Raw genomic sequence first — 20,198 nt, forward strand, 5'->3', positions numbered from 1 at the left:
TGGAATTTTTATGGATGACAATACGAAAAGTCGCCGTGGCACAGGTAAATACTGTTGGTTCAAATGGCTCTGAGTACTATGTGACTTAACAGCTGAGGTCGTCAGTCCCCTAGGACTTAGAACTACTTAAACCTAACTAACCTAAGGACATCAAACACATCCATGTCCGAGGCAGGATTGGAACCTGCGACCGTAGCGGTCGCAAGGTTCCAGAGTGTAGCGCCTACAACCCCTCGGCTACACCGGCCGGCAAATGCTGTTGGTTTTAAGAACGTTCTGGACAGTTGAAGCGAGTAATTTGGTCACCCACCCCATCCGACATGACTGCGATCGAACATTTATGGGACATAATCGAGAGGTCAGTTCACGCACAACATTCTTCACCGGCAACACTTTCGTAGTTTAGTACGGGTTATAGCGCCCCAGCAAAGTAATAATAATAAAAGACTTAAAAGACAGTATTTATACAGAGGAGACATTTAAAAATTGGGTAATATACATTTACTCATTTATTCGTTTCATAATAATTTCTCTTCGTAAGTTTCGAGGGCAAAGAAATATAACAAAATGATCTAAAGAGACGACAAGATACGCTCTTTTGTTAATTTTTTAGTCGTCTTCACTTCTTCTCTTGTCTTGGTTGCGTGTAGACGGACATCTTGCGAGTGCTGGCAAATGTGGGCATATTTGTATGAATTAAGCAGATAATATATTGATTTAATATTATTGTGCATTTTTAATTTGTAAGAGGTGATCCCGATTTCATGTCCGCCCTCCTTGAATTAAACTGCATTCAAGTAATTTACAGTTCAACAATCGCAGTGGCCGATGCATCCAACGGCGCCATTAAGTAGTGATATTAAATTATAAAATTTAGCGGAAGCGAAAAACTCACCCGCTATTAACAAAATATACATTTTTCTCCACAGCCGCCCCACGTTGCAGAAAATACGCAGCTTTAAGGTTCTTATTTTCAGTACCACAGCCGAGAGCCAGAGCCAGGACTCTGACTACAATGCAATGGTTAACGGAGGTAAGAAAAAACACTCTCGCGCGGGCCGCAATTGTAATTATTAACTAAAGATTTTTTGCTTTAAAGTGAACTGGCACAGGAAATTAATACGGAAAGTTTATTCCATTGTTCAACTTCCATGCTCATGTTTTTAAGATTCAGCGAGTCTAACATTCATTAACGTAACAAATAATTTAAGATTAATTAACTTCACAAAAGCATTTAATCGTAAATCAAAATTGAATGAAATATCATTTTTATTAAGGCCCACCGCGTAAGTCGACAACAATCATAATAATAATAATATTGACAATAATAAGAAAATAATAAAAAATGAAATAATGATAAAGTATTAAGACTTTCACCATTACTCTTTAATATCATTCTTGAAAAAATTATCAGGACATGGGAAAAAGAAGCCAAAGGAATCCAAAGTGCCATTAGAAAAGACAATAGATTCAATGTGAAGTGTTTAGCTTTTGCGGATGACCTTGCAATCCTCACAAATAATAGAAAAGAAGCCACTAACGCCATAGAGAAGTTACACGAAATTGCACAAAGAACTGGCCTGAAAATCTCATATGAGAAAACCCAGTACATAGAAAGAGTGCCACAAGACAAATTGCCCATTGTGACAACCCATGGGAAAATCGTACAAGTACCACATTTTAAATACCTCGGAGAAATCATCCAGCCATCAGGGATCAACCTAAAGGCCAGTGAGGAAAGAATAAAAAAACTACAGAAAGCATATAAACTCACGTGGAACTATTATAAAAAACTCCATATCCATTAACGCAAAATTGAGGCACTACAACACTGTCGTACTTCCGGAGGCACTGTATGCATCTGAAACAACAGAAATAGGTGGGCAAACTAAAATCAAAGAAATAGACAAACAAGAAAGGAAAATTCTCAGGAAAAGTTTTGGCCCGATACAAGAACAAGGAATCTGGAAGAAGAGACCAACATCAGAATTATATAAATACACAGACAAGATTACGGATACAATAAGGAAAAGAAGAATGCAGTTCTACGGACATATCCACAGGATGAATGAAAACAGAATTTCAAAGCGAATTCTTAAAGTCATCAACTCAGGCAGGGGAAAAACAAAATGAATAAAAGAAGTTGAAGAGGACCTCAGACAAGCACACATAACAGTAAACGATGCAGAAAATAGAACTGAATTCAGGAACCCCATCAAAAAACATAAATTTGACACCACAACACAGAAGAGACCAGGATGCAAATGGACAGCGGAGCGAAAGAAACAACACAATGAACACATGAAGAAAATTTGGGCTCAGAAAAAACATAAACAATCATCATAAAGGAATTCAAGTTCAAACGCTCTCTTAAATGGGAATAATCGAAAATAATAATAATGAAATATTAAGTTATGGCGGCCGACGGACGCGAGAGGATATAGAGGCAACATGCCTCAATATTTCTGCCCCGGACTTTCAACGGCGATTGAAGCGCCCACCAGTACAAAGCAAGGGAGATGTATGACTAGGGATTAAAGTCCTGTCGATAAAAGGATCGTCATAGACGGAGAACGTGCTCGGACTGGCTGAGGATGATGAGCTAAGGGAACCATCCAGTTATTAGCCTTAAGCGATTTATGTAAATCTTAGAAAACGGAAATGTGGATAGATGGTCGAGGAATATCAAACGTCGCCTTTCAGTACTCAACCACAGTTTTTTAAGAAGCTTGTCACGGACCTCTGTTGTACAAACTAAGGCATTCCACGAGTGGTAACTTCAGTATTTCACAGAGATTACAATGGTAAAGTGCGGCCGGTAGAGGTACTACTTCGAAGCAGAAACGCCCAATCATTACCACTTTCAAATATAGTCGCAGAAAGTAATTGGTTGGGACAGTCACAAACTACTCGTGTTAAAAGAACTAAAGATCAATTGTGCAGATACCAATGACAGAATGAACCGTCGTGGATATGTCATTTGTCTGCTGTGATTAGCGTATAAGAACGCAAATGCTGTACCACATTGCTGTAAACATCGCAGTCGTTGGTCTGCAGAAAGGACATCCTCTGCGATAACGGGTGACAGTGCCGTTAATGCGTCAGGATTGGCCAGGAGGGGAAAGTTGTAGGCACCCGTAAAGAACATTTATTTTTATATGCATGAAAGTTTAGTTCCGTAAACAGCAGGCCTAGAGAAGCCGCTGGGACTGAATGGGCAGCCACCCAAGAGAGCGGGAGAGGAGGGCGTCTGGTCGGTTTGGAAACTGCCAGCAGAAGAGAGCGAACGGCGTGTGCGCTCCCGGCAGCTGGCCGTGGTTCCACCCCCACTTGACCACCTCCAAGCCTCCCTATTGGTCGGTCAGATCGTAAGACGCGCATTTCGGTAGCGTTGCCTCCTCAGCAACACGTCAGTTTAGCTGATGATGGTTCAACACGTGAGTTTCAGGGTGGTTTTCTCCGGTTTTGGGCAACGTGACTGAGACACTGCAACTTACTGCCAAGCAGAAGGCACTGACGAACATTGAGTGAAAAATAAAAATTAAATTTTTATACTAATAAACCCATTCAGTAACGGCCACTGTACAGTGCGTAACAAGGCTGGTTTCTTGGTAAAAATAATTAAATGACTATGTTGTGTCGAAACTGACGAACGATTTAGGTTGTATACACGTATTTGTAGGGGTCCATACCTCAATTGGTCAAAACAGAACCCTTATAGTATCGCTTTGTAGTCTGTCTGTCTGACTGTTAGGACACCTTCCTTTCAGAAACGGATAGATGTATCATACTGAAACCTATGAGTAAAGGTACCTTGGCGGTGCAAAACATTTAAGCTTCTGATGAGCCAAAACATTGTGACCATCTACTTAAAAACGTGCGGCACCATTCTGGCCTCGATTCACGAACAGTTGTCCTGCTGGAGGATGCCATCGCGCCGGTCCCTGTGGCCGAGCGGTTCTAGGCGCTTCACTCCGGAACCGCGCTGCTGTTACGGTCGCAGGTTCGAATCCTGCCTCGGGCATGGATGTGTGTGATGTCCTTACGTTAGTTAGGTTTAAGTAATTCTAAGTTCTAGGAGACTGATGACCTCAGATGTTAAGTCCCATAGTGCTTAGAGCCATTTGAACCATTTTCATATCATCGCTGTTGAGGAAGATATCAAGCGTAAGTGGTTACAGGTGGTCCCTAATAATGTTCACGTAGTTGGCAGCTGTCATGGTGCCTTCTATTAGTACCGCAAGGCCCGTGAAACCCAGGTGAATGCCACCCATAACATAATACTGCTCCCAATGGCCTGCGTCCGAGGCGTGCTGCGTGTTTCGAGAAGCAGTTCGCCTGGATGACGGTGTACCTGGACACGATCATCGATCTGCTTTAACAATAAACGGGGTTCATCCGACCAGGCGGCACGATTCCGTTTATTCGCAGTCCAATCCCGATGATCCAGTGCCCGTTGTAATCATAATTGAAGAAGTTGTTGGCTCCAATTGGGAATACGTAGGAGTCCTCTGCTGCGGTACATCGAGTTCAATTCTGTTCACTGCGCACTGAACGATGAGATCCAAAACACTTGTGCCTGCGCCAGTACTGTATTCTGCGGTCGGATCTGTCACACATCGCCTCCTATCCTGTTTTAGAGAGCGGGTAAGCCCCCGATCCCTTTGCTCTGTGATGAGGTATGGAGCCCAAATTCTCGTCGCCTATTCTTGCTTTTAGCAAGTATAGTATAGTCTGATACCTTACTCCAATCCGAACGCTTCTATTTTGCCAAATGTAAGACATATGGTTTGCTCGTACCATTCCATCGGCACGCCTGAAACGTGTAGCACGTAATAATTTTATACATTTTCCACAAGTTCCTACTCCAGAAATTGTTGATACTTCTAGTAATACGTAACTACCCTCATGTATAAAACTGTCTATTTTTCACCACCTGTTTCGTTCATCGAACATCATCAGATGACAATTGCCTGGGACCTTCCTTTGACACATATCAAAACAGCATCAGCAGCACATACCTCACCTTTATGGTCACGAGGCTAGGCATAAAACTACATGCATTTGAAATTGCGCTGGTAAGTGCCACAGCATTCCGTAAGGACTGAGACATTTGTCACCTCCCATGTCAGGCGAATGCAACCGATAGTGTAAAGTAAATAAGTGGTGAATAACAGCTGAAGTCGTAATCTATATACACATTAACGTATACAGCGAGCAATCTGCCCAGCGAACTTCTTTCCACGGTATGAACATCAGTTATGTTGCTTCTTAGTTCTCTGATATTCTTGATGCTCGGTAATGTGCAGTAAACGGTGGTAAACATGTTGGCAGCAACCGTACATCGAGAAGGCGGAACTGAATTGAATGGCTCATCAGTCGTCTGGTTCTGAACTATCAACTGATGTGCTATGGTCTGTCTACTGTTGCCCGTGATGGCGGCCTGTGTCGCCTACAAGATGTTGATGGCGACAGTTTGCTGTTGGCGTCTTTCCCCGTATGGAGGCACTCACGTGACAGTGGAACTTGAGCAGCTCAATATGTACACCACCTTACCTGTGGAGTGACACCTGCTCCGAGCACACACTGTCTGTTGGTAATCAAACATTTTGTCTCTGGTGGTCTTACCCTCATCGAGATGCTCACGGTAAGTCCTTGAAGCAGTGGCACATGGGCGGTCCATTGCATACACCACCTAAGTGGTGGGTGACCCTTGCTTCGGGCAGCCATAGCCTGGTCTTAATTAATGATTGATATCTTGCATATAGCTCATGATGGATTCGACTGCCACTTGGTAAGTCCTTGATGCAGTGGCACATGGGCGGTCCATTGCATACACCACCTATGTGGTGGGTGACCCTTGCTTCGGGCAGCCATAGCCTGGTCTTAATTAAAGATTGATATCTTGCATATAGCTCATGTTGGATTCGACTGCCACTTGGTTAGTACAAGGCGATTTGCCAGTGAAATGAAATGCCAAATTATGCTATACTCAGCCACGACAGACACTATCTCACTCTAACAACGATGTGACGGTAGTGCTCTTTACTACGTAACACATATGCAATCGAGATGTCTATTTAAATAAGCAGGCACCGTTGTGATATACAGACTGTTCAAGTTATGACATGTGCAGCTCACTTACATGAATTCTGGGCTACTGTTAAAGTTAGATAGAAGGCTAAAAGGTTAACGGAAGTTATTTTCTGTTTCGTCAGGTGACACTGCCACCAACCATACAATTGTGTACCGTGGGTTCTCGCTGCTCCGATCTGCGAACGACACCTCATCTAAAAAATAAAAAATAAAAAATAAAAAAAATAAAGGCTCTGAGCACTGCAGGACTTAACTTCTGAGGTCATCAGTCCCCTAGAACTTAGAACTACTTAATCCTAACTAACCTAAGGACAATACACACATCCATGCCCGAGACAGGATTGGAACCTGCGACCGTAGCGGCCGCGCAGTTCCAGACTGTAGCACCGAGAACCTCTCGGCCACTAGGGCCAGCCCTCCTCTGAAGCTCAGACGAAAAAAGCTGCAGCAACACACAAAAATGGCATGTTGTTTACATCCGAATTTCCATCAGTCGCTATGATACTGTGCTGCGCTAGCCTCGCCACGCGAAACATAACAATCGCCACCAACGACGCTGCCATCGCAGCACTACCTCGCTTGAACGAATGACTTTCTTCAAAATGATTCAAATGGCTCTGAGCTCTATGGGACGTAACTGCTGAGCTCATCAGTCCCCTAGAACTTAGAACTACTTAAACCTAACTAACCTAAAGACGACACACACATCCATGCCCGAGACAGGATTCGAACCTGCGACCGTAGCGGTCGCGCGGATCCAGAATGTAGCGCCTAGAACCGTTCGGCCCATACGGCCGGCTGACCTCCTTCCGCTGGTATCCGTCCGCCGGACGCGAATTTAGTAACGGTTCCTCAATCGGAGTTCTTTCGCCAAGCGAAATCTGTGTTCTGGGCCCTAAGCTGGCCACACCTAGTGGTCCACCAAATGGATTTCTTTTACCAAGTGCACTCTACGTTGCGTGCTCTACGCCAACCGCGCCTAGCAGCCCCTCCATCTATGTCCACCGCAGCTGACCACTTTGCGGCACTTTGTCTGCGCTTACCCTCTGAGCTCGCTGCACTACAGGACACTATTATTTCGTTCGTATATGTACATCACTGAGTTTGGAGATTCCAGTGGCACTTCAGTGATTACCTGATACGACGTTCACTGCTTCAGTGATCAACTATCAGAACGAACGGAGAAGTGCCGATTCTCGTTCCAACTAATTTTTAGTGTGTCTTGTTTATTGGACTCAATAATTTTCGATTGTTACTGGTTACATGGTTACACTAATTGTATTGCGTTTTCCTCCTTGGTCAGTAATTACCTAAGAGAGGAACAATATCTTTGGTGTTTATTTATTTTATTTATTTACACGTCTAGTTCCGTAGGACCAAATTGAGGAACAAATCTCCAAGATCTTGGAACGTGTCAGCGCATGTAATTACAACATAAAAGTATTAACAGATAAAAATAAAATGTTTATCAACCCGAAAAAAGTCAGTCCCTAAGCTTAAGTAAACGCAGTCAGCAACCCAACAAGAATCAGCTTAAGTTTTCAAGGAACTCCTCGACGGAATAGCACGTGTTACCCATGAGGAAACTCTTCAGTTTCATTTGAAAGCGCGTGGATTACGGCTAAGAGTCTTGAATTCGAGTGGTAGCTTATTGAAAATGGGGCAACGGCCTTGCCGCAGTGGATGGTGTATCCACTGCGGCAAGGCCGTTGCCCAATTTTCAGTAAGCTACCACTCGAATTCAAGACTCTTAGTCGTAATCAACGCGCTTTCCCGTCAGATCACCGAAGTCAGGTGCTGTTGGGCGTGGCCGGCACCTGGATGGATGACCATCCGGGCCGCCATGCACTGCTGCCATTTTTCGGGGTGCACTCAGCCTCGTGATGCCAATTGAGGAGCTACTCGACCGAATAGTAGCGGCTCCGGTCAAAGAAAACCATCGTAACGACCGGGAGAGCGGTGTGCCGACCACACGTCCCTCCTATCCGCATCCTCAGCTGAGGATGACACGTCGGCCGGATGGTCCCGATGGGCCAATTGTGGCCTGAAGACGCAGTGCTTTTATTGAAAATGGATGCAGCAGTATACTGCACACCTTTCTTCACAAGAGTTAAGGAAGTCCGATCCAAATGGAGGATTGATTTCTGTCGGGTATTAACTGAATGGAAGTTGCTTGTTCTTGGGAATAATTTAATATTGTTAACACGAAATGACAGTAAGGAATATATATATTGAGAGGCCACTGTCAAAATACCCAGACTCGTGAACAGGGGTCGACAAGAGGTTCGTGAACGTCCACCACTTATTGCCCGAACTGCCCTATTCGGAGCCAAAAATATCCTTTTAGAATGGGAAGAGTTACCCCAAAATATAATACCATACGACATAAGTGAATGGAAATAAGCAAAGTACACTAATTTTCGAGTTGAACGATAACTCACTTCAGATACCTTTCGAATAGTAAAACTGACAGCATTAAGTGTTTGAACAAGATTCTGAACATGGGCTTTCCACGACAGTTTACTTTCTATCAGAATACCTAATAACTTCACTAATTATATGCCTATTCTGTGATATTACAACGTCAGGTTTTGTTGAATTGTGTGTCAGAAACAGTAAAAACTGAGTCTTTCTGTGATTTAGCATTAGTTTATTTTCTACAAGCCATAAACTTAGGTCATGAACTGCGCTATTTGAAACTGAGCCAATGTTGCACGCAACATCCGTTATTACCAAGTTAGTGTCGTCAGCAAACAGAAAGATTTTAGATTTACTCGTAATACAAAAGGGCATACCAATTACATAAATAACGAACAAGAGTGACCCCAATACTGATCCCTGGGGCACCCCCACTTGACTGTACCCCACTCAGACCCCACATCACAGCCGTTCTCAACATTGTGAATTATGACGTTTTGCTGTCTGCTGCTACAGTAAGAGGTGAACCAATTGTGAGTCACTCCCCGTATTCTGTAATGGTCCAACTTCTGGAACAATATTTTGTGATCAACACAATCAAACGCCTCAGTTAAATAAAAAAAATATGCTTAGCGTTTGAAACCTTTTGTTTAATAGATTCAGTACCTCACAGAGAAAAGAGAATATAGCATTTTCACACGTTAAATGACTTCTAAAGCCGAACTGTACATTTGATAATTAATTGTGTGATATAAAATGATCAATTATCCTTACATACACAGACTTTCAACAACTTTAGCAAACAGTGATGGCTTAGAAACAGGCTTAAAATTGTCTAAATTATCCATCATAAAGCGGCTTTACTACTGAGTACTTGAATCGTTCAGGAAACTGACCCTCCCTAAAGGAAGAATTACAAATTTGGCTAAATACAGGGTTAACAAGTGCAACAGAGTACTTTAACATTCTGCTAGTCACTCCTTCATATCCATTAGAGTCCTTAGTCTTCTGTGATTTAATTAATGGCTCAATCTCCCCCTTGCCTGTATCACAGAGGAGTATTTCAGACATCAATCTGGGATAGGCATTTTCCAACGAAGTCCGTGTAGAAACCAACTTTTTATTTAGTGCACCGGCAATGTTCAGAAAGTGATTGTTAAATACTGTACATATATCTGATATATATATCTGAATATACATGTATATATATCTGAAATATTTTTACTATTAACTGACTTCATATCGTCGATCTTGTGCTGCTGACCAGACACTTCCTTCACAACTGACCGTATTGTTTTAATTTTATCCTGTGAATTAGCTATTCTATTTGCTTACCACATATTCTTTGCCTTCCTAATAATATTTTTAAGGTTCTTACAATACTGTTCATAATGGGCTACTCTAGCTTGATTGTGACTACTTGTAATATTTTGATATAACAAGTAAATAATAGATTTCAGCTATCATCGTCCTTTTTTTTAATTTTATTGGCAGATCTAGATTTCAGCTAGAAACTAACCATTCTCAATGCACTATCATTTTTTATCAATACCTGTAATGCCTGTTGGTCGGGCTTGATCCACGGTATTCAATGAACTGTGGATGAAGCCCGACCAACAGGAATTACATGCATTTCTGGCAAACGTGTTGCAAAGTGCACGGCCGAATTACTTCGTTATCCTTCCGTAATCCGAGCCTGTGCTTCGTCTGTAAAGACGTCACTGTAGATGGAACGTCAAACTCTATACATCCTTCAGAGAAAGAAACGAAAGTTTCTGTTTTCAGTACCAGATTAGAAACAGTTTGTTGGGTTCAGGTGCAGAAATGAGTTCGTGCTTGCCTTCTGTCATAGGGCGGCGGTGCTGCTACAGAGGAAAACATTAAAACATGTTCCCATGTGAAAGACTCAACAGTCCTCACAATGGTTTACGTTTCGTTACGATAGTGTTAATTTTGCATGACAATCGCAGCTGATCATGCCAACATATGCAGTGTTGCTGTTTCCCATCATCGCAGGACAATTTCAACAGATAATACGTTATCGAGACCACTAATAGCATGTAAATGAGATCTGCATATAGTAATTGCCATTGCCGCTGTTATCCTCTATGAATATCAATGGCGGGCGCTCCTTTCTCACTGGATTACAATCGGCGACGAGAACTGTGAGGCGTAGCAGTTATTTTTGGCTCGTTACGCGATGCAGGTTTGTGTATTAGCAGTTACTTTTTCCACCATTTCGCATCACCCAACGTTGTATTCGCAATGTTTTCTCAATTTTTCCAGTTTCACACGGATTTTTGTGACACACTAACACGTTCCACTGAAATCAGAAATATTCTGTATTACGAGGTCCGCCGCTTTATTATTTCGAAAAACTTTTATCAGCGCGTTACGGAAGCTTACTCGTATGTTTCATGAAAATTAAAGTGTATTAAACATACTGTGCCACTCGAACTACATGTAACGAGGAAACAAATGACATGATAGTATTTGTTGAGTAAACGAGAAAGGAAGACCACCAACGAAGCACGCAATTGGTGTCTTCTTATGTACAAAAGAAAGATCGAAATGTGTATTACAGTTATACGTTTGTATTAGGTAAATTAACATTTCATATCCCATTGAAGATGGCCATCATTAGTCTGATAATATGTATTATAAGTTTTACTGAAATTGTCTATTTAGCCTACCGCGGTGACCGAGCGGTTCTAGGCGCTTCAGTGCGGAACCGCGCGGCTGCTACGGTTGCATGTTCGAATCCTGCCTGAGACATGGATGTGTGTGATGCCCTTAGGTTAGTTAGGTTTAAGTAGTTCTAAGTGCTAGGGGTCTGATGACCTCCCATAGTGCTCAGAGCCATTTGAACCATTTTTTTGGAAATTCAGAGCACATGTGTCACAGTGTATCTACAATTAAGCGCCCTTATTTCAAAATTTGTTAAAACAGTGACATTTATTTGGAGGGAGGAGTAACTGGAATACGTGGCTGGTACACATCCTTTTTGAAAGTCTCAGGTCACGCGTTCCCAAGGCATGGAAGACTCCATGTCGTATGTCGAGCTGTAGCAAGGCTTCACATGTGGAAATATGCAAGGATTTACCGAGAAGCGGTCACTTTATGAAAATACACTTCGTAGTCATATGCTTTTGTACTGAAGGCTAAGGGGCGTCATTGATTATGGTGGATTGCGACAACGGAGATCGAGGCAGTTTACGAGTCGCCGTTTTGGTGCAATCCAACAACAACCCTTCGAGCACGCATGCCATCCAGAACAGCCTCTACCCTACGGCTCCAATCATGATACTATGCTCACCGCACTTCACAGGAAATATAGGTTGATATTACAACTGGAAAAACGTCACTGGACATTCGAAACACATGAAATGCTCTGTTCAACTAATGGCACACGTGACTCGCACATTACTGGGTACCGAGAGAGGCAGCGCAGTGGTTAGCTCGCTGGACTCTCATTCGGGAGGACGACGGTTCAATCCCGCGTCCGGCTGTCCTGATTAAGGTTTTCCGTGATTTCCCTAAATCGCTCCAGGCAAATACCGGGATGGTTCCTTTGAAAGGGCACGGTCGGCTCCCTTCCCCAACCTTCCCTAATCCGATGAGACCGATGACCTCGCTGTTTTGTCTCTTCCCTCAAATAACCCAACCCAGCCCAACCCCAACACTGTCCAGTCACATTAATATGACTACCTGCCAGAAGCCCGAATAACCACCTTTTGCATCGCGAACCGCTACGAGACGTGCAATAAGAGAGTCAGTGAGTTTCTGTAAAGTACCGACAGAGATGCAGTGCCTTGGTAAGCTACGCTAGACTTCTAGGTTGAGCATACAGGGAGGAAACCGCCCGGTCGTGGTGGTCTCACAGACTCTCAACTGGATTTAAATCCAGGGAGTTTGGTCGGCAGGGGATTACGATTAAATCATTCTGATGCTCTTCGAACCATGTACGAACTACTCCCGTTGTGTGACGTGTTGCGATGTGCTGCTGGTAGATGGCACTGTGCCCAGGAAAAACAAGATGTATGTAGGGGTGGACATGGTCTCCAAGGATAGATACATACCGGGTGATAATTTGAAAACTTAATAAGCCACGGAATAATGTAGATAGAGAGGTAAAAATTGGCACACATGCTTGGAATGACATGGGGTTTTATTAGAACAAAAAAACAACAACAAAGTATTGCTAGACTCGTGAAAGATCTCTTGCGCGCGTCGTTTGGTGATGATCATGTGCTCAGCCGCCACTTTCGTCATGCTTGGCCTCCCAGGTCCCCAGGCCTCAGTCCGTGCGATTATTGGCTTTGGGGTTAGCTGAAGTCGCAAGTGTATCGTGATCGACCGACATCTCTAGGGATGCTGAAAGACAACATACGACGCCAATGCCTCACCACAACTCCGGACATGCTTTAAAGTGCTGCTCACAACATTATTCCTCGACTACAGCTATTGTTGAGGAATGATAATGAACATACTGAGCATTTCCTGTAAAGAACATCGTCTTCGCTTTGTCTTACCTTGTTATGCTAATTATTCCTATTCTGATCAGATGAAGCGCCATCTGTCGGACATTTTTTGAACTTTTGTATTTTTTTGGTTCTAATAAAACCCCATGTCATTCCAAGCATGTGTGTCAATTTGTACCTCTCTATCTACAGTATTCCGTAATTTATTCAGTTTTCAAATTTATACTGACTTTTTGATCACCCGGTACTTGTGTTGATACACGTGAGTTCCAGAATGGCCAGAACACCCAGAGGCTGCCACGAAAACATGACCATGACCAAAACGACTCCTCCGACGATTTTTGCCGCGGTTGTTTTCTTTCAGACGTTTCGCGTCGTACAGGCCACCGGCCATCTGCCCGATGGGGCACAAAACGTGATTGATCTAGAGGGCCACCTGTCGCCATTCTGTCGACATTCAGTTGCGATACTGGCGTGAAAATTCCAGCCATCCATGCAGCAAGCGCCTGCTGCAGGGCCCATACGCAGCAACGTTAGCTAAACGGCCGTTGAGGAGACAGTGTTGGTAGCCCATCTGGGCGGTCAACTGTTGTTCGCACATACATATCTCCTCAGCCGTCGTTCACTGCTGTCTCCTATGGCCTGTGGTGAACCACAGTTGCCTTGGCGCCGGATTTGGATAGCACCGTTTTGCCATGAGATGTATACTTTCAAGATAGACGCTTTCTCTATCCTCCACTGCTAGTGCTGTCGCCTGTGAGTCGTTATTGCACTTGACGTAAAACACAGGCGGTGTGCACATTAATGTGACTGGAAGGTGTAGTCTGCTTTCGCTTGTTCCTTTATTCTGTGAAACTTATATACCCAGACTTTTTTGACTTTAACTGATCAAATACACTGTGAGAACGTAAGAACTTTCGTTCGCAGTCACAAGGCGCCTGTTTAAATAAAACCCGGCCCATTAGTGAGAACAACTAGTTTTCCGAGATGTAGCTGTATACCACATTCCTTGTTAATGTTGTACACTGCATATGGGGTTAGACCATTTGAGCTGTCGAAGAGGAACACTAAAACAACAGGGCTAAGCAACTGTCTCGTGACACAGTCTCGGGACTAGCGTGTGTAAGGCACCTGCACGAATAAGAATATCATAAAATTTCGTGCATAGGAGTGGAGAGTTTACTTCGTGGCTCTCAGATTGCTACAATTTCATAGTTTACCTCAACCATCAAAGACGGATAACACAAAAAGAGATATATCTTTCACGGCTGGATGTGGTGAGTGCGGGGAAAAGAGATGTTCATCAAATGGAATGGCGGGTACTGAGAGCTGAAATCTGATAAAAAGAGGTAACGACAGCAACAATGCCTCACCGTCTGTTTCGGGTGCAGCTTGTGGACACGCGGATGTCCACTGCTCGTGGTAACCGAAGTTATGTGAGTCACGGAGGAGGTGTATTAAAATATGGAAGTTTGATTTCAAACAGAAACCCTGAAACATAGCATTTCTGAACGATTAAAGTGTCTAGTTTACTGAGCAGTGCAAACATCGTTCTCACCGAGGGGTTGCAATCATTCGTTGAATAATAGATCTTCTTACACTGGTGGAAGTGGACTTGCCTGGCCATCGATGTCTCTCTGTTGCGCTGTTACGGAGCCTTTCTGCTACGGAAAAAAAATTAGAACCCTTTAACGCCCTCCAGCATTTGTCAGACAAATGCGACAAGTTCCTTCAATTTACTTGTGAGGAACAATAAAATATCTTTTGATACCATTCAAGGTTTACAGCCATTGATCTAATGGAGGACTTGGGTGTTGGCATCACAGTTGACCACAGCGTTTGTTCTGATTTTGTATTTTACAATAAAACTGAATTCTACGAGGATGAGTCAAATGAAAAGATTAAATATTTTTTAAAATATTATTTACTGTGCAGAAGTGGTACAAAGCTGTATCATTTTTCAACATAATCTCCCTCACACTCAAGGCAAGTCCTCCAGCGCTTACAAAGTGCATAAATTCGTTAAGAAAAAAATTATTTTGGTAGTCCGCGCAACCACTCATGCACCGCGTGGCGTACCTCTTCATCAGAACGGAACTTCTTTCCTCCCATTGCGTGTTTGAGTGGTCCCAACATACGGAAATCACATCGGAGAAGGCCTGGTGAGTATGGTGGATGAGGAATACACTCAAAATGCAGGTCTGTGATTGTTACAACTGTTATACGGGCATTGTGGGGACTTGCATTGTCGTGTTGCAAATGACACCTGCTGACAACAATCCACGTCGCTTTGATTTGATTGCAGACAGAAGATGATTTCTTAGGAGATCTGTGTATGATGCGCTGGTGACAGTGGTCCCTCTAGACATGTAATGCTCCAAAATGACGCCTTTTTGGTCCCAAAAGAGAGTCAGCATAACCTTCCCTGCTGATGGTTCTGTTCGAAACTTCTTTCGTTTTGGTGATGAGGAACGGCGCCATTCGTTGCTCGCTATCTTCGTTTCAGGTCGGTGGAAGTGAACCCACGTTTCGTCCCCAATAACGATTCTTGCAAGGAAGCCATCACCTTATCGTTCAAAGCGCCGAAGAAGTTCTTCACAAGCATCAATACGTCGTTCCCTCATTTCAGGAGCCAGCTGCCTTGACACCCATGTTACAGACACTTTGTGAAACTGGAGCACATCATGCACAACGTGGTGTGCTAACCCATGACTAATCTGTAAACATGCTGCCAGGTCTTTCAGTGTCACTCGGCTGTTTTCCTTCACTATGACTTCAGCTGCTGCAATGTTCTGTGGAGTCATAAGTCGTTGTGCCTGACATGGACGAGGAACACCTTCCATCGAAGTCACACCATTTGCGAACTTCCTACTCCATTCGTAGACTTGCTGCTGCGACAAACATGTATCACTGTACTGAACCTTCATTTGTTGATGAATTTCAATAGGTTTCACACCTTCACTAAGCAAAAACCGAATAACAGAACGCTGTTCTTCCCTGGTGCAAGTCGCAAGTGGAGCGGCCACCTTGAATGATCCTTCGACGGTATGTGTGCATCTGCACTATGCTGCCACCTACAGGCCATTCTGCGCGCTGTTGTAGCACGCTTACCAACTTACAGGCTAACGTCGCGAAATTTCGATTTGTTATTACAAACTTAATGTTTTCATTTGACTCACCATCGTAGAATAAAACTTGCACGCTACAGCGGAATAAGCGCTGATTTAAAACTTACGGGTAGATTAAAACTTTGAGCGAGACCGAGACTCAAACTCAGAACCTGTGCTTTTCACGGGCAAATGCTCTACCAACTGAGCTATACGTACAAGATTCACAACGTGCCCCCACAGCTCTACTTCCGCCATTACTTCTTGCCTATTTTTGAGAACTCCGGATGAATACTCTGCGGGAATATCAATCCTGAAAGTTTGAACGGTAAGCGAGAGGTAGAGGTGCAAGTAAAACCCTGAGGGTGGGTCGCGAGTCGTGGAAAGATAGATTAGGCGGCAGAGCATTTGTTCGTGAAAACCAGAGGTTCTATATTGGAGTAACTGAGCGGCTCACATTTTTCATCGACTAATAAGTTTCAAATTTTATTCTGTCTGGAAGCACAGGGTGGATGAAGTGTAGTGCAGCTTACCACTATGGTCGTAACGATGTAAGTCCTGTTCTTCTGGTACTCGCCGTTGGGCCGCAGTCTGACGTACTTGGCGGCCACCGGCGTCAGGCCCGTCTCGTCCGACCATTCCGCCACCTGCAGAAGAGCCATGCTACACTCGTTGAGTGCTCAATGAATCCATATTGCCTGTACTCCCCAACATCAGCTCCACACTCAAGTTATCTCTCTCTTTCAATCTCTCTCTCTCTCTCTCTCTCTCTCTCTCTCTCTCTCTCTGTCTCTCTCTCTTTCTCTCTGTCACACACACACACACACACACACACACACATGACTGTACATGTACGCATCGCCTTCGCCTCCACTGCATATATCCTTTTATATGAGGACACACCTCTGCCTGATCCCCTTCCGTTGCCGAAGTCGCTAAGGTTCTCTTGTATGGAGGCTCTCGGCCCGGGGGTAAGGCTGTTCGAATACTGGTGGCAGACAAAACTTTCACTGGCAGTATTTGGACGACAAGGGGAAGAGAGGTTGTAGCGTGATGTTCGTGATCTCTAGATTTTGCGCCAATATGCTGGTTAGAATACCAAATTCCTCAGCAACCTCTCATGAAGAGATGGTATGTGACAGCTTTATGGTGATCCGCCCGTCGGATGGAGAATGTTAAGCTTGGCGGCCCCCTTGGTACTATTCGCGAGGAGTAGGCTATGTACCGGCACCGGGTTCACCCTCTCGCTTCTGTCATCATCATCGTCATCATCATCATCATCATCATCATCATCGCACAAGAGAAACATTACACTTTACTGTAAACACACACACACACACACACACAGACTCACACACACACACAAACGCAATTCATACATGTAGCATTAAAAATATGAAATTGAGCATATTGCAAATAAATAAACGAAGAAAACCATCTCTACCTTGCAGCGAGAATTAAGTCATTTCACAAGACTCACAAACGACCAGGATTTGCGAAATATTTTCATTTCTGTATCACGGCAAATTTGGAGTTTATAAATTTGCAAATCCTTAAACACTATATTTCGTAACCTTTTACTTCGCTGTATTTTTCATAATAACTACCTAAGGAAAATCATTGACTTTCAACAAGTTACCAGACACCAGACAACTGACTAGTCAACATAAAAACTGAACTAGGAAAAGTAATCATAAAAATACGGATATTTCCCCTTTTCAAGACACAAATTAGACATCTGATCCCAAGTTGAGTCTCGTGAAATTCGAAATATTATTATTTACATAAAGGACCAAAATTTCGAATACACGACTTTTATAAATAGTATAGTTGTCAAGAGTCGATGGTTTTATAGAGAAACAGATTAAATGCACAATTTATGCTAAAATTAATCATAATTATTATCAGGGTTATATAATAGTCCAAAAATACTTTTATATTGATGTAAATAGCTGCAATTAATTCTATAAATTACCTCTGCTGCTACTCAACATAAAACAGCCTTGTACTTTTATATTTATACGCAAGGAACTGTAATTTTTATGTGTGCTTTTCCAGTTACACCAGCAATGGATTTGTTACCAGAGGCCAACAAGACAACCGATGTTTTTCACCAGTTTCATGAAATCAGAAAAAAATTCTCTTTCCTCATAATTTAAGACAGACTGAAAACTTGGAGAACGGCAAAAACAACTAATCGAAAATATACAACTAAAATGTAAGACTTTTATCCAAAATGGTTTAGTATAGAAGAAATTGAAAACAAATGTAATAGTGACTGGTGAGGATGTGTCATTTTTCTGTAAAATTATGAAAATCTGTGTTGTCTACTACTATTAGGTGGTACTTGAGTCTCCCATTTACTAATTTGTGTTGAAATAACCAGTATTCACTTGCCGTTAAGAATGGAAAGGAATCTAGCATGAAGGATAGTATCAGTGGTGTCATGAAGAGAAAATGAGACGCCGCAAAATAATATGGGTAAGACATGCATGGCGAATGTAACATTCATACAGATTTGGTGGAGCTCACACACGTATGTAACTACAACGAGCATGGGCTATTATGAGCAGAAAGTTTTTTCCTCGCTATCACGATAACAACGGTGGCTTTAGAAAGAGTAAAAATTTAGAAAATAACAGTTTCGTTACGCTTCAGTGAACTTGCTTATTTTTCATTTCGCTTATGCATTTCAGCTTGTTACAGACATGTAATGAGCTCATCAGATAATCCATGACTGTTCCAAATGTTTTCATATTTATTGCAGAATATGAAGAAGCATAAACTGACAACTGCGCGTAGCAATCTAGATAGCAGATGTCTTACTATAATTGGCGCTGCTTCTTCGAAGATACAGTAGAGGCTTTATGCGCTGAATGTCGGCCGCACGTGATATAGGACTAGATCTGTGTTGTATTATTGATTGTGGGTGGCCGACATAAGTTATTTCATTCCCGTAGCTAAATACTTAGTGTTTTCTAGTTACTATTTTAAGATACACTTTCATTGTAATATATGGTGTCAAAACTTTTCTGGAAAAAAGATAACGGACGATCCTCTCTTTGAAAGCAATTATACTGCACTTTAACTACGTCATGTCTATAGTAAGTTGTCTTCTACGACTGTAACTGAACTTGGTGAAGACACAGACCCTCTTCACGTAGTGTTGCAGTCCGACGTCAACCAGTTTGTCCAATGACGTCTACTTGTAGAAGCAACGGTAGCAATTATTCATGATATAAAAGTGAGAAGCAAGCTTTTCTATTATCTGTATATGTGTGAGTGCGTGAGAAAAAGGGGGCCGCAACTTCTCCATTTGGTTTGTGCCAAGTTACAAATATAATGAATACGTCTGAACGAAGTTAGCGAGTATGTGTCGCGTGTACAGTTACGTCCAAAAAACATAGATGCATTAAAGAGAGTCTTACTCAGAGTTGTTTTTGTCTGTCCTTAAACAATATTGGATGCTAATTCCATCTTTAAAACGACTTAAAAATTGAGACACGTCGACACAACCCAAACACAGTTAGAGATGAATAACGTAAATGCGAACTGAAGTAGTTGAGTTCATCATACTTGCCATGTGGTCTGTGTATAATAAAACAAATGAATACAGCCACCGTAGACTCCAGTAGATGTAACAGTCGTAGCAGTTGACTAAACGCGCGATTGTTCCCAAGCGATGCAATTCTTGCACAAAGGTGGGACCTTCTGCGGACTGTTCGCAAATCCTGGAATGCTTACAGAGCTAACATTGTTTTTTGTAATGATTAGCAGCTGGTTCCAGGGGCTGAAGTGATATGCGAATCCGTAAACAAATGGTCCCTTTAAGGTGTGACTAGAATGTTAGTCCCAAATCATTACAGTGAAATGTCTTCGGAGGACGGTTCAGCCAGAGACATATTCAACGAATACTTTTAGATTCACTAGGAGAATATTTAGCAGATGCAAGGTATATACACTCCTGGAAATGGAAAAAAGAACACATTGACACCGGTGTGTCAGACCCACCATACTTGCTCCGGACACTGCGAGAGGGCTGTACAAGCAATGATCACACGCACGGCACACTGGACACACCAGGAACCGCGGTGTT

At 42.8% G+C, this 20,198-nt stretch overlaps 1 protein-coding gene across 2 annotated transcripts in view; it reads right to left on the minus strand.

The window, feature by feature from the left end:
- Window positions 1-20,198, minus strand: part of LOC126267159 (glutamate receptor 1-like) — a 1,368,697-nt gene that overhangs the window by 249,609 nt on the left and 1,098,890 nt on the right. For both annotated transcript variants that reach the window (XM_049972106.1, XM_049972105.1), the window contains exon 10: window positions 16,636-16,749. In XM_049972106.1, the coding sequence (XP_049828063.1) occupies window positions 16,636-16,749 (114 nt within the window). The remainder of the gene's footprint in view (window positions 1-16,635; window positions 16,750-20,198) is intronic.

This window comes from Schistocerca gregaria, chromosome 4 (assembly GCF_023897955.1).
Source record: "Schistocerca gregaria isolate iqSchGreg1 chromosome 4, iqSchGreg1.2, whole genome shotgun sequence".
Taxonomy (NCBI): Eukaryota; Metazoa; Arthropoda; class Insecta; order Orthoptera; family Acrididae; genus Schistocerca; species Schistocerca gregaria.